General features: G+C 43.8%; 1 protein-coding gene across 1 annotated transcript in view; it reads right to left on the reverse strand.

The window, feature by feature from the left end:
• The window catches only part of rngtt (RNA guanylyltransferase and 5'-phosphatase), a 165,575-nt gene extending 152,424 nt beyond the window's left edge, over positions 1-13,151 (reverse strand). The window contains exons 1-4 of the mRNA XM_056294589.1: positions 12,733-13,151; positions 10,497-10,606; positions 10,291-10,394; positions 10,089-10,177 (exon numbers count right to left, since the gene is read on the reverse strand). Of these exons, the coding sequence (XP_056150564.1) occupies positions 10,089-10,177; positions 10,291-10,394; positions 10,497-10,606; positions 12,733-12,796 (367 nt within the window). The 5' untranslated portion in view covers positions 12,797-13,151. The remainder of the gene's footprint in view (positions 1-10,088; positions 10,178-10,290; positions 10,395-10,496; positions 10,607-12,732) is intronic.
• Between the last annotated feature and the right edge of the window lie 414 nt (positions 13,152-13,565).

Raw genomic sequence — 13,565 nt, forward strand, 5'->3', positions numbered from 1 at the left:
GTTAGTTGTCTTAACTGTCAATGTTAGCTAGTGCTCAGCGATAGCTAACGCTAGCAACTGAATTGTGCCTTACATGCATAGCAGCTACAAACGTCCTAAAATGCGGCCTCATGTTCTTCTGATGTTTGCGAAAATTATGTGAAATACAGTTGATCAGAATAAGAGGTGTAGCCCATAGGCGTTTCTAGCCCATTTTTGGGGGTGCTGCAGCACCCCTAAATTGAACCCCAGCACCCCTAAAATTGGAAGAGATTTTTTATTTTTTACTGTATGTCCATGTTTAATAAGCTGAAAAAATGTCAAAACCATATCCAGTATATGCTTTAAACGTAATATTTTAACAACAAAAATACAGCACCCCCCCCATGCTTCGAAAATGGTTTGATCCACCCCCCCAAATTTATCTTGCCTGGCCAGCCAGCACTCTGGGTGCTCAGCACCCCTAAAGCTCTGATCCTAGAATCGCCCCTGGTGTAGCCTATACTATCATTTTTGTATTTTCTTTGTTCAGTCAGTCAGTCAGTCAGTCAGTCAGTCAGTCAGTGACTAGGCTAGAATCTTTAGCTGCAAAAACGTAAGGCATGGTAGCTAATCATTCTTTTTTTAGTCCATGAGCCAACAGGTTTTTTTTTTTGTCAAGAACATCAGTCAGATCGGGTGCCGATTAGAAAGGGGGTCGCAAGGTGATTTTAGTTTGCCAATCAACTCTGGTATGAGAATAATGTGTCATGTTAAGAGAGAGTAATGTTCAAGTTGTTGTAGTTTTTGTGTCTAGCTAATCGCCCAGTAGATTTTGCACGCCAAAGCAAGGCTACAATTGAATGTGCATGTCTGCATTTTTTTGGATCAGGGCTCCCTCAACAGGCCGAAAAAAATACGTGTATTTATGTTGAAACCAAAGACTAAAATAATGCTGTAGAAAAATATCAAAATGACCAAGTTTATAATGCTCATGTAAAAATGTTGCATTTCACCACTTTCGTAATAACATTGCTTCTACAATTGATAATGTTTTTGTCTTCTACAACTATATTAATACAAAGGAGGGGTCTGGCTCAAAGACATCATCGGGGCTTTAAGACAAAGTTTTATACAACATTATACCATACTATGTTATGCAATGTTATATTATATTATTATAACATGAACATATGTTTTGTCTTAAAAACTAAATTCAGGAGCTGCAAGTGTCCAAGGACGGAGGAGGCGATGAGGCAAAGAGGAAGAGGAAGTGGCTTCCTGAATGGAGGCAACAATACCCCTTTGCCGAGTTTGATCCAGCTGCCCAAATTATGTACTGCTCAACATGCAGATCCTTCCCAGCAAAGGCCAAAGACAGTTCTTTGTTCATCGGTGTAGGAGGCGACAAAATATGTGTGAGAACACTAAAAATGCACCTCCTTACATCTGCTCACAATAATTGTGAGAAGGCTCTCAGAGTACGAGAGAATCCTGAGAAAGCACCTCTGCCAAGCTGTCTTCTAAGAATGGATCCAGATGTTAAAGAGAAGTTAATTAAGCTATTTAACGTAGCATATTATGTTGCAAAGGAAGAGGAACCCTTTATAAAATTTCCCAAATTAGTGGATCTGCATTTCAAGAATGGCCTTAACTTGGGAAACACTTACAAAAATGACCACGCTTGTCAGACATTCATAGACAACATAGCTAAAACCATGAACAAGTCTTTGGAAGAGAAGATAACGGCTGCAAGATTTTTTTCTATAATGTCTGACTCTTCTGTTGACCGATCAGTGCAGGACCAGGAGATAATTTATGTAACATATATTGAAAATGGTCTACCTGTCAACATCATGTTGACTATGGTGGCATTGCAGCATGCTAACAGCCAGGGCATCCTAGACGCCATAATGTCTGGACTTCATCAAGCTGGGCTTTCAGAAGATGACCTAAAGGTAAAGTTGGTTGGGTTCGGATGTGACAGGGCCTATGTGATGATCGGGCAAAGAAATGGAGTGTCTCCCAGGCTGAAAGAGATGTTTGGATCGCTGGTGACCATCTGGTGTGTGGCTCATCGTCTTGAGCTGACCGCATTAGACAGCATGAAATCTTTTCCAATTCTCACAGAACTGAAGCAAATTATCAATGGAATCTACCAACACTACCATACATCAGCCAAAGCTAGCTGTAAGCTCAAGACTGTGGCAGAAGCCCTCAACATAGATCTGGTCAAACCAGGGACTATCGATGGTACACGGGGGCATCCGCACACACTCCATGGCTTGTCAGCCCTTATCAGGAACTACCAAGCCATCCTTTTCCATTTGGAGAGCCAAGCAAGTGACATGCATGATAGAGAAGCAAGTGACATCATGAAGGGGCGGGCCAGCCACACTGGGAAAGGACTTAAGCAATTCAAGACAGTCATTTTTGTTCATCTTCTTCTCAACATTCTCAGTGAGCTGAAAGACCTGACCCTTCTCTTTCAGAGGGATGGGCTGACACTACAGATGGTGTCAGATGGACTGCAGAAGACGACCCTGGCTCTTGTAGCCATGAAGGTAAACACAATTAATAGTTGGTAAATAAACTCCCTAGAGAGAATTTTGTATGCTACAGTGTATGTTTAATGATTGTGACAGTGAAAGACTTTTTTTTCTTTTATTGTGTATTTCAGACAGTCCCAGGCCAGCATCTGAAGCAGTTCCTGGATGAAGTGGGGCCCTTTCCTGGAAACACCTACTCTGGTGTACAGCTCAACAGGAAACAAGTGGATGATGACAACCTCCACAAAGTGAAAGAAAAACTTATCGATGGCTTCTGTGACTACCTCACCACACGGTTTGGCAGCCTTGATGATGGTGTCTTTAAAGCTGCTGCCACCATGTTTAACTTTAGCAACTGGCCAGAGGACATCACTGACCTGGCTACCTTTGGCCTGGCTGATCTTGAGACTTTTGTCACTCACTTTAAGGGAATTCTTGAAGCATGTGAGGACTTCAGATCAAGTCAGGAAGTGAAACAGGAGTGGCTTGACCTTAAGGTACTAGTGCATCCACACTTCAGGCATCTTCAGTCTCAGGTGTTATGGCAGAGACTTTTGCAAAGTGCCATAGGCAGGCCTGAACAGTTTCCCCACATGCAGGTGATTACAGAGATACTGCTTGTGTTCCCGATGTCAACATCATGCTGTGAGCGAGGCTTCTCCTGCATGAGAAGGATTAAGTCTGACTGGAGAGGATCACTCTCTAACAAAATGCTGAATTCCCCCCTCTGCATATCACTGCATGGCCCTGAGGTTGAGGACTATAATGCAGAGCAAGTGGTGACAAAGTGGCCAGAGAACACGCCAACCCATGTTTAATGACAGAGAGTAAATGCGAAGGGGGGAGATCTGGTGGGGTGGGTGAATGAGTGAGAGCAAGATGGTTGACATTCATAAATGATGATAGAAGATCAAATGATATTCCTATAGTACTACTGATTGTGATGATAACTTGTAATTACAACTGAAAACAGATACATTTATTAAACTGTATTATGGAACTTCTGTTTTTGGATTATCATTCATACCACTTTGATTGCCAGATAGAGGTTTCCAAATATTGAATTGAAAAATAAAAATCAGAATTCTTTAATGCTGACATAATGATAAATTAGTCTGGATATATAGAAACATGTCTTAAAACAACTCTCTTCCCTTCTACTCGAGGAGAGGCAACAGATCAGACTAATATTCATATGTTTAATAAAAGAATAAGTATTTTAAACTTATATGGTGGACCAGAGTCCATGGTGTGATGATTAAGTGACAAAAAAGGATCAAATTATATGTATTCTGCATAATTGGGGGGGGCGACGACAAGAATTAAAATTTGGGACACTGTTGGTTATATCCGGGACAATACAAAGTAGAATTCAGGACAGTTGTGGGACACTGAGGAAAAAAGTTAATTTCGAGCCCTGCCTCCTTTTTCCCCCAATTGTACTTGACCAATTACCCCACTCTTCCGAGCCATCCCAGTCACTGCTCCACCCCCCTCTACCGATCTGGGGAGGGCTGCAGACTACCACGTCTCTTCCGATACATGTGGAGTCCCCAGCCACTTCTTTTCACTTAACAGTGAGGAGTTTCGCCAGGGGTACGTAGCATGTGGGAGGATCCCACTATTCCTCCCAGTTCCCCCTCCATCCCTGAACAGGCGCCCCGACCAACCAGAGGAGGCGCTAGTGCAGTGACCAGGACACATACCCACATCCAGCTTCCCGCCTGCAGACATGTCCGATTGTGTCTGTAGGGACGGCCGACCAAGCAGGAGGTAACACGGGAATTTGAACCGGCGATCCCCATGTTGGCAGGCAACGGAATAGACCGCTACGCCACCCAGATGCCCCAGAGTCTGTGTAAATTTAATCTAAATTTAAAAATATTAAGAACCATGAACAGTTTCACAGTTTGATTTTACATTGTAAAATTTCAATCACCCCAACTGCCGAAAATGTCTTATGCATGGTAATTTTTTTTACATTGAGCGATTATATCCCTACTGGTTCAGCCAGATTTCAGTGAGTCATTGTAGCCTATTTAGCCACTTCTTGGTTGTTAAATTCCTGTGTAAGGCTGTGTCGACTGAAGCGATGCTCTGATACAGACATGTTGTGTTTCATTATTTCCTATCTCTTTTGATCATGTGGGTGTTAACCACTATAAGATTACTGACAAATAATGTTCATGTTCACTGGTAGTTGTGTTATTCATTTTCATAGTGAGACCATTCTCCTTACATTCTGTCTTGTTTAAGATGAACTGCAGAGTTTTTGGCCACCTTGTACCACTACGTAGCAAAGTGGGTCCTTGTAGCGTAGCAAAAATACTAACTTGCTCTCCAAGCCACTGCACAGAAATCTGGATGCAGACATTGTAATGCAAACATTGTGGCTATCTAAATATTAAAAATTAAGATGCTCCAAAAATCTTTTGACGGTAATAACTTTTGTCAATACTGTCAATGCTAACAACATGTGCGCAAGTGAAATTATGAATGTAAAAAAACTTGTTTGGTTTCACGGAAAAGTGTGTAGCTCAGTTTCAATATATGGTCACAAGTAAGCACATCATAGAAATTAATTTCTCATGTTTTTTTTTTATTACTATGCGTGAGAATATATACGTGTGATGTCACATTGTCTTGCCATTATGATAGTGCCCAGTAGCTACCCTCCCACTATGAACTATAGTACCAGTCCGTCCCTGGCTCTTAGCTCATTATTTTCTTAGCCAGCGAACAAAAAAGCTCTGAAATACAACCATTTAGACAGCACCGTGTTCAGATATCATCAGGTGTGACCTGGAAACAGTAGAATAGAAGGTACTTTACTTCAATTTCTGGTGTATTACTCAGTACTAGAATTAGATTTTAGTATTGTGGACTTTCCCCCAAAACTAAAAGGCCCAACAACCAGAAATCCATGCATCTCTCGGTGAGTCACTCAAACCTATACTTCCGGAGAAATTATATGAACATTTCAGTGCAGTACTTTAAAATGAATCAAACTTAAAACAAAAACCAGTTAAAAAAAGGCCTGTGTTAACAATTTCTTCCACACACAAAAATTCATGATAGTTTGTAAACGCTGGAAATGTAGTACTAATGTAAAGGGACCACAGGTACCATTGCTATGAGTGATAAGGAGCTAATGTAGCCTTCTGGCTCCCTCTAGTGTACCATAACTTTACAACATGACATACAACAATGACGTCACTCACTGACAGGATAAATTTAATTTGATATTTCATTTCTTTGTGCACTTTAGATGATATAGGCTATAAAACCCACACAACGGGTATAGTACTATGAAAATGTCTAATAACAAAATCGCTATAAAACAATTATTCCCTTTCAGTTAGTTCATGTTATCTTCCATCATCCAAGCCACTTATCCTGCTCTCAGGGTCGCAGGGATGCTGGGGCCTATCCCAGCAGTCATTGGGCGGGAGGCGGGGAGACACCCTAGACAGGCCGCCAGGCCATCACAACATCATGTTATCTTGTGACATCTTAATGAGGAAGATGCTAGGCTCCACCCTCGGAATAAAGGTACTTCATCACAGCGAAACCCCATTAATTCTGCTGCTCAACCTTACTGAGCAGCCTGATGGAGTAACGAACCTGTTTAACCGGTTATCTTGTCCTTAAAAACAACACACTTCCATTAAACTGAACTGCCCTCTTGTTAGCAGGTGTGGTCCCTTCGTTGGCCATTGTTTGGAAGAGCTTTACTTCCATAATCAAGAGTTGACTTTTGACGAATATATTTTACTGCTATTCACTTCTGTGTAGCACAAAAATTCATAAAATAAAACAGCTACTCGTGACATTTTTGTTCAAAATATGGATGATCTTGACACACAAACAGCGTTAGTAAATCCTGTCAAATTATTTGACATTTATGGTAATCTTATTTTCATATGAGCATTTTTACTACAAACCAGCGATTTCTGCAAGGTTCTGTTATTTAACTGACAACAGGTTCTTCGTTCATTCGTTTTTGTCTTCACATGTCTTTATGCAGTAATCCAGGTAAGAAAATTACGAAAAGTTGAATTAGTACATCTGGACAAAACGTTTATTGACAGATACGTTTCATCACTCATCTAAGTGACCTCTTCAGTCTCAACTGACTGCAGGTGTCCCACCCTTGTAAACAATACAGTGGCATAACGACAAAAACCAACAATCAGTTTCATATGCAAATTGCTGTGACCATTAACTAGTGCTACAATGGCCATGTGTACTATTCAAAGATGATCGGGGAATAGTTGCAATCAAAGCATTGTAAGATGGTGACAGATGTACTCTTAGGCGCCCTCGGTTTTGGGATGGTCGTTCCTTCTTCACACAGATGGCCTCTTTGACTCCCCGTTCAAACCAACGTTCCTCTCTACCAAGGATGTGCACATCCTCATCCTCGAACGAGTGGCCACTGGCCTGTAGATGGATGTAGACTGCGGAGTCCTGGCCTGACGCATTAGCTCTTTTTTGTTGTGCCATCCTCTTGCCCAGCGTCTGTTTGGTTTCCCCGATGTACGAGTCATGGCAATCCTCCCGCCATTTATCAGCGTACACTATATTGTTCTGCTTGTGCCGGGGGACTCGATCCTTGGGGTGGACCAGTTTCTGGCACAGTGCGTTTTGGGGTTTGAAAGCAACTGAGATGCGGCGTTCAGGAAAATACACGTCTCAACTGTTCTGAAACTCCTCCCACACACGGAATCACCACTGGTCTACACTTTGGCAGCTGTTGTCCTTCTCCTCTCTTTGATTGGCTGGTGCACTGTTTGGGCGTCTTCCTGGCTTTGACAAATGCCCAGTTAGGATAACCACACTTAGGTGGCGTCATGGTCTATTCCGTTGCCTACCAACACGGGATTCACCAATTCCAATACCCGTGTTAACTCCAGCTTGGTCGGGTGTCCCTACAGACACAATTGGCCGTGTCTGCGTGAGAGAAGCCGGATGTGGTTATGCGTCCTGGTCACTGCACTAGCGCCTCCTTTGGTCAGTTGGGGCGCCTGTTTGGGGGGGGGGGGGGACTGGGGGGAATCACGTGATCCTCCCACACGCTACGTCCCCCTGGCGAAACCCCTCACTGTCATGTGAAAAGAAGCAGCTGGAGACTTCACATGTATCAGAGGAGGCATGTGGTAGTCTGCAGCCCTCTCCGGATCGACAGAGGGGGTGGAGCAGAGATCGGGACGGCTCGGAAGAGTGGGGTAATTGGCTGGATACAACTGGGGAGAAAAAGGGGGGAAAAATCCAAAACAAAAAACAAAAAACCCACACACACAAAAAAAAAAGCCCAAACAGGATAACCACACTTAACCAGGGCCTGTTTAATGTGGGATTTCTCCCGTTCCCCGGCCGCTGTGTTGGTGGGGACGTTGTCAGCTCGGTGGTGCAATGTCCTGATGACTCCTAGTTTGTGCTCCAGTGGATGATGAGAGTCAAACCTTAAGTACTGATCTGTATGTGTTGCTTTACGGTAAACATCAACAATCAAATGTTCCCCATCACCAATTGCAATTTCAGTCTCAGAAGGCTAACCTGTCATTTTTCACATCTTCCCTGGTGAACTTGATGTGGTTGTCCACAGAGTTAATGTGGTCGGTGAAACATGGTACATCCTGGGATTTAATTTTAACCCAGGTGTCGTCCACAAATCTGAACCAATAGGCTAGGTGGTGTCGCTGGATAGGACATCAGAGCCTTCTTTTCCACTTCTCCATATACAAGTTGGCCACTGTAGGTGAGACTGGGGAACCCATAGTACACCCATGCCTCTGCCCCCTGTATGTGAAGTACATCCACTGAAGACAGCAGACACACGTGGTCAGTGTTAAGGATGGTCCTATTGCTAAGGGTGGGGTCGTCTTGTAATTTCATATGGACCACCTCCACTGCTTCATCACCAGGAACGCACGTGAAGAGACGTAACATCATGAGGCCATTGTTTCATCCCCCGCCATAATGATGTCCCTGACCTTATCCACAAAATCCATAGTGTTCTGAATGTGATGTTCATTACTGTCTACCAACGGGTTACGAATAGATGCCGGAAACTTAGATGTTTTAGGTCACCAGGTTAATTGCAGAAACAAGGGTGTAATGGTACATCCTGTTTATGTATCTTAGGTAAACTATACGGAACAATACATAGCCATTGTAACTCTAGTTAATGGTAACGACAATTTGCATATGAAACCGATCTTTTTTTCGGTCGTTATGTCACTGTATTGTTTATAAGGGTGGGGATACCTGCAGTCAGTTGAGACTGAAGAGGTCACTTATATGAGTGATAAAACGTTTCTCCAAATAAACGCTGCGCCCAGATGAACTGATTCAACTTTCTGTGATTTTGTCTTCATAGTTGCATATAACTGTGGGCTGATTTCCACACCTGTGGGTCCCGCTTGGGACTTTGCCTTTATCATCACATACCTTACACGTGGCATCCATTGCACTCTTGGAGACTGACTGAAACAGTATCAAGAAGATGCACTGTGAAATCACTAATGCCTTCAGTTTACGTTGATGCTAATGTCGTAGTGCATACTAAGAAGTTTTGCTGATAACCCTTATTTTTTTTAATCTGAAACATTTGAGCTGGTTTCACTGTGTATTCTCCATTTTCTTTGTATCCCTCAAGCAGCATGTTGCACTTTTTGTGCCACATGCATCAGTATTGCTCAAACACGTTTCACCTGCTTGTGTGAGCAATTGTCTGCTTTACCAATTTGCCTAACAGCAGACTACCATCCACTTTCACTAAGTTATGGATACCGTTTGTTTATCGTTTAGTAAAAGGGGCGCGGGATGGCATATGCACTCATTAGACAAGGGGGACGGCTACAATTTGGGCACTGTAAAGAGATGCCTCCATCTATCAGTGAATTCGCCCAGCGGGTGGTTGGGTATCGCCTCATACTTTTATCAGCTCTGTTTCAGCTTGAAGTGCGGTGCAGCAAAGTGTTGTCACTGCTGGGTCAAAGAGCAGCAAGTAATTCAAGTTAGCTAAAATTGTACTATAGTACCATAGGTCCTGTCTGCTTTTTGAGACTCCCTGCTCTGGTATCTGTTCAGGCTTTTCAGGGTCTCATCGATATTTTGTATGGAATAAATTGACAAAAATGGCACATATGGTCATGGATATAACTGCAGTTCTTTAAAGGGAGGGAATGGGGAGCAACAGCATGTGGCCTCTCTTAGCCCCTTGAGTTACAGTAAAGAGCACTGGCGAATTAAGGGATGGGGCTTAAAAGCAGTGCTTGCACTAAGAGGCCAAGGCTTCCTGCATCACTACACAAATTGGTCTATCAAGATAGGCTTGATTAAAAGGATCTGGCAAAAATGCAACCCACATAGACTTCCTTCTGGGACCAGTGATTATCTCTTAAAATGTATGTTGGTGTACCAGTGTAATGATGTGCTCTCATTTGGGGAAAATCCATAGTTAGGAGCTACATGTGAAGTGAAAAGAATGTGCTTTTAATGAATCAAAAGTGACTTATAGGATTCAAGTTATTCATTTCCATCAATTTTGGCTTGGTTTTGTTATGTCCTGCTTACCGATTAACTCAGTAGGATTCTTCTCCATGAAATTTTCACACAGTGTGATGAACATCTCAGTGGTCTCTGGTGAAGGACATTCTCCATGGCTAAAAGAAGATGGAAAACATTCTGAGCACCAAGACTTCAACAGTCTAAATGCTCAACAAATGAAAAATTAATTAATCAGGACAGTTGTGTTTAATAATGAATTCGTTCGTACCCTTTACACTGAAGTTTCACATATTCTATGCCTTCTTTTTCAATGTCGTTTCGGTCATAAAAACGAGTAGTGTTTGTCAAATCCACAAGCAAACCCATTTTCACCTAGGAAACAAAAAGATTTCTCAGTAGGACAGAGGGTTTTTTTTTAAAGATATTTGAAACATTTATTTTATTGAGTCAATACAGCTCGATAAAGTGTCTTACCTTTAAACTTTTTAAAAAGTTTGACAGCATACTTGGGTGAAACCTATTCTCCTCTAGAACTTTGTCATCATATTTGGGACCCAACATTGTTTTCATTGGCAGGAATTTACCTAAAGGGAAACAGATAAACATACCATAAAACACAGGCTTCTGAAGTGGGATCCAGTCTTAAAAAGACTGCACTCAAAAACAACACCATGCTCAGTATCCGCAATGTGATAAAATCACATGGAGGGTGATTTGCTTGTTCAAACTTATTCAATGTACACCGACTAAATCGTTCTTTGTTAGCTCCATGTAGGGATACTACGTGAAATGATGTCACACACTTGGGAAGTAAAAAAACTAAGACTACAGGAGAGAGAGTGTGCAGGCGTATTAGAAACATCACTGCAATAGTGGCTTGTCAAGATGACTGGATCCTCATGCAATGCTTGCTGGTACAAGTAGTAACTATGAGACTGGCTCTCTGAACAGGGAAAGACCGTTTTCTCTGTAAATTTTAGTTCCACCAAAGCAGTTCAGGTTTTAATATACAATATAGGCAATTCTGTACTTCCTGGATGTGCACATTATCAGCAGTGAAATTTCCCTTTGACAGACTGATTGTGAGATCCCAAAAAATTTTTTAAAAATATGGTAATTTCATCTAGTAAGATCTTGTGGGGAAAAAATTTTCAACTGTGGGAATGAGTTACCAATAACCCCATTTCAACAGCAAAGCCATTATAGCTACAAAGTCAAACATATTACCTTCAGTTTCATCAGATTAGTTCCCTGGTAAAATGTATGTCTTTGGTGATAAAAAGTTTCACACAAACAAGAGAGTATTTCTATTTTCGGGCAAGGAAGCTGAGGAAAACGTCTCCCTGATGTTACACAGCAAGTAAAGTAAAGTTGAATTGACATAAAGACGGGTGACAAATAAAAAGAAAACCCAACATAAAGCGTCTTGGTAAGGTGCTGGGCCACCATGAGGCTCCAGAACAGCTTCAACACTCATCGTCAAAGACTCCACAAGTCTCTGAACGCTACTGGAGGGAGGGAACGCCATACTTCCAAAAGAAACTCCCACATGTGGTGTTTTGATGATGGCGGTGGAGAGCGCGGTCTAACACATCGGTTCAAAATCTCCCGTAGACGTTAAATTGGGCTGAGATCTGGTGACTGCGAAGGCCATTTTCATACTCATCAAATCATTCAGTGACCCCCCCCCCCTCGTGCCCTGCGGATGGGGTATTGTCCTCCTGGAAGAGACCACTCCCATCAGGATTGAAATACTTCATCGCAGGATAAAGGTGATCACTAAAAGCCATTTCGTATTGATTTTTAGTGACCGTTCCCTCGCAGTGTTTCTCAACCCAGTCCTCAAGGACCCCCTATCCTGCATATTTTCTTTGCAACCCTGAATAGGTACCTGTTTGTAGTTATTCAACCAATCAGCAACGAATTTTGTCAGATGTTGCACACCTTGCATAATTAAGTGCTGCGAGATGATTGGTCGAGTAAGTACAAGCAGGGCCACCTATGCAGGGTTACAATGAAAATCTGCAGGATAGGGGGTTCCTTGAGGACTGGGTTGAGAAACAGTGGTCTAAGGGGACAAGGGGACCCAAACCATGCCAGGAAAATGCGACAGCATAACAAGAGCTGCAGGACACCCTCACTGTAGGGGTCAAACGTTCAGGTTTTGTCACCCGTCTGCACACACACACACACACACACACACACACACACACACACACACACACACACAACCGTGCTGTATATGGCGAGTTAGTCACACGTTCTCTCAATAGAACAATAGTCTCCGAAGAACACAGTAAAAGCTCTTGACTAGTCAGCATTTAACAGAAAACCGTTCAAACAAAACAAAAAAAACTACATCCTTGGACCGACAGCATCCCAGCATGGAGAGTTACCCTGGGTTTGCAGGCACCCTGAGCAGCATCCCGAACCCCAAACTAACCCGGGTTTGTTTGGACACGTGATGACGCAGCTACAACGAAGTCAGCTCAGCCGCGACCTGACTCCGTCGTTGAAACGGTTTCGATGCGCAACACACGGCCGTCGCGCCTACAGACAACGTGTCGTTTGTTCCCAAATAAAATACGCACGCCGTATTGCCTCCGGAGTCCCGCGGCGCTAGCTAACCCGTTAGCGCTAGCAACCGCCAGTTCAGTCCGACCGACTTTTAAGAAGCGAGCGGGTAAAAGCCAGCCCGCCCGACTCTCACCTGCCACAGGTTGTCCTCTCCTGGGACAGTTTCGCCACCTGGGGGGGGGCCCGGTGTGCGCCATTGCGAAGAGAAGGGGCTTCGGTTGCGACGAGTCGATAAGGCGGAGTGTCGCTTGGCGACCAGATGAGCGGCGAAAGTCCCCTCGGCGAAGTCACGTCGAGTCGGGGGGCGCTCGTTCACCCGAGCGCCGCGGATCGTGGGCCTCGGACTATTAAGGGAACCATCCGGCAAGTTTTAGCTCTGCCAAACTTTTCACTCGCTGACTGAGAACAGCCCGGTACGCGGGTCGCCTTCTTCACACGGCGGACGAGAACCCGAGAAAGGTCGTTATTTCTCCGGACTTTAGTTCATGCGCTGTCGGTGGCTGTCGGTTAGCCTAGCGTTAGATAGCCCCCCCGCCGAACTCGCCGAACGAACTAAGCTAGCTAGCCAGCTAGCCTTAACCTTCTTCTTTCATCGAATTTCGGTCGGATTTTACGCGGCGACTGTGGTATCACTGCCACCCGCAGGTCATTTGACGAACTGCACATTGGGGGGGGGGCTTCCCGCGTTAAGGAATCGTGCCCATGTTGACACGTGGAGCAAATCTGTACGGATTTGCTGTTAAACGCCTCGTATAAATAAACACCTGTAATGTCATAGCAACAGGGGCGAGACTGAGATGGTTTGGACATGTGCGGAGGGGAGGCGCTGCGTATATTGGGGAGAAGGATGCTGAATTATGGGGCTGCCAGGGAGGACGCGCGGGTGGTTGGCGTCACGAAGCGGAGACGCAGAGGACGGAGAGATGGAAACGGACGATCCGCGGTGGCGCCCCCTAGCGGGAGCAG

The sequence above is a fragment of the Lampris incognitus genome, chromosome 15 (assembly GCF_029633865.1).
Source record: "Lampris incognitus isolate fLamInc1 chromosome 15, fLamInc1.hap2, whole genome shotgun sequence".
Taxonomy (NCBI): Eukaryota; Metazoa; Chordata; class Actinopteri; order Lampriformes; family Lampridae; genus Lampris; species Lampris incognitus.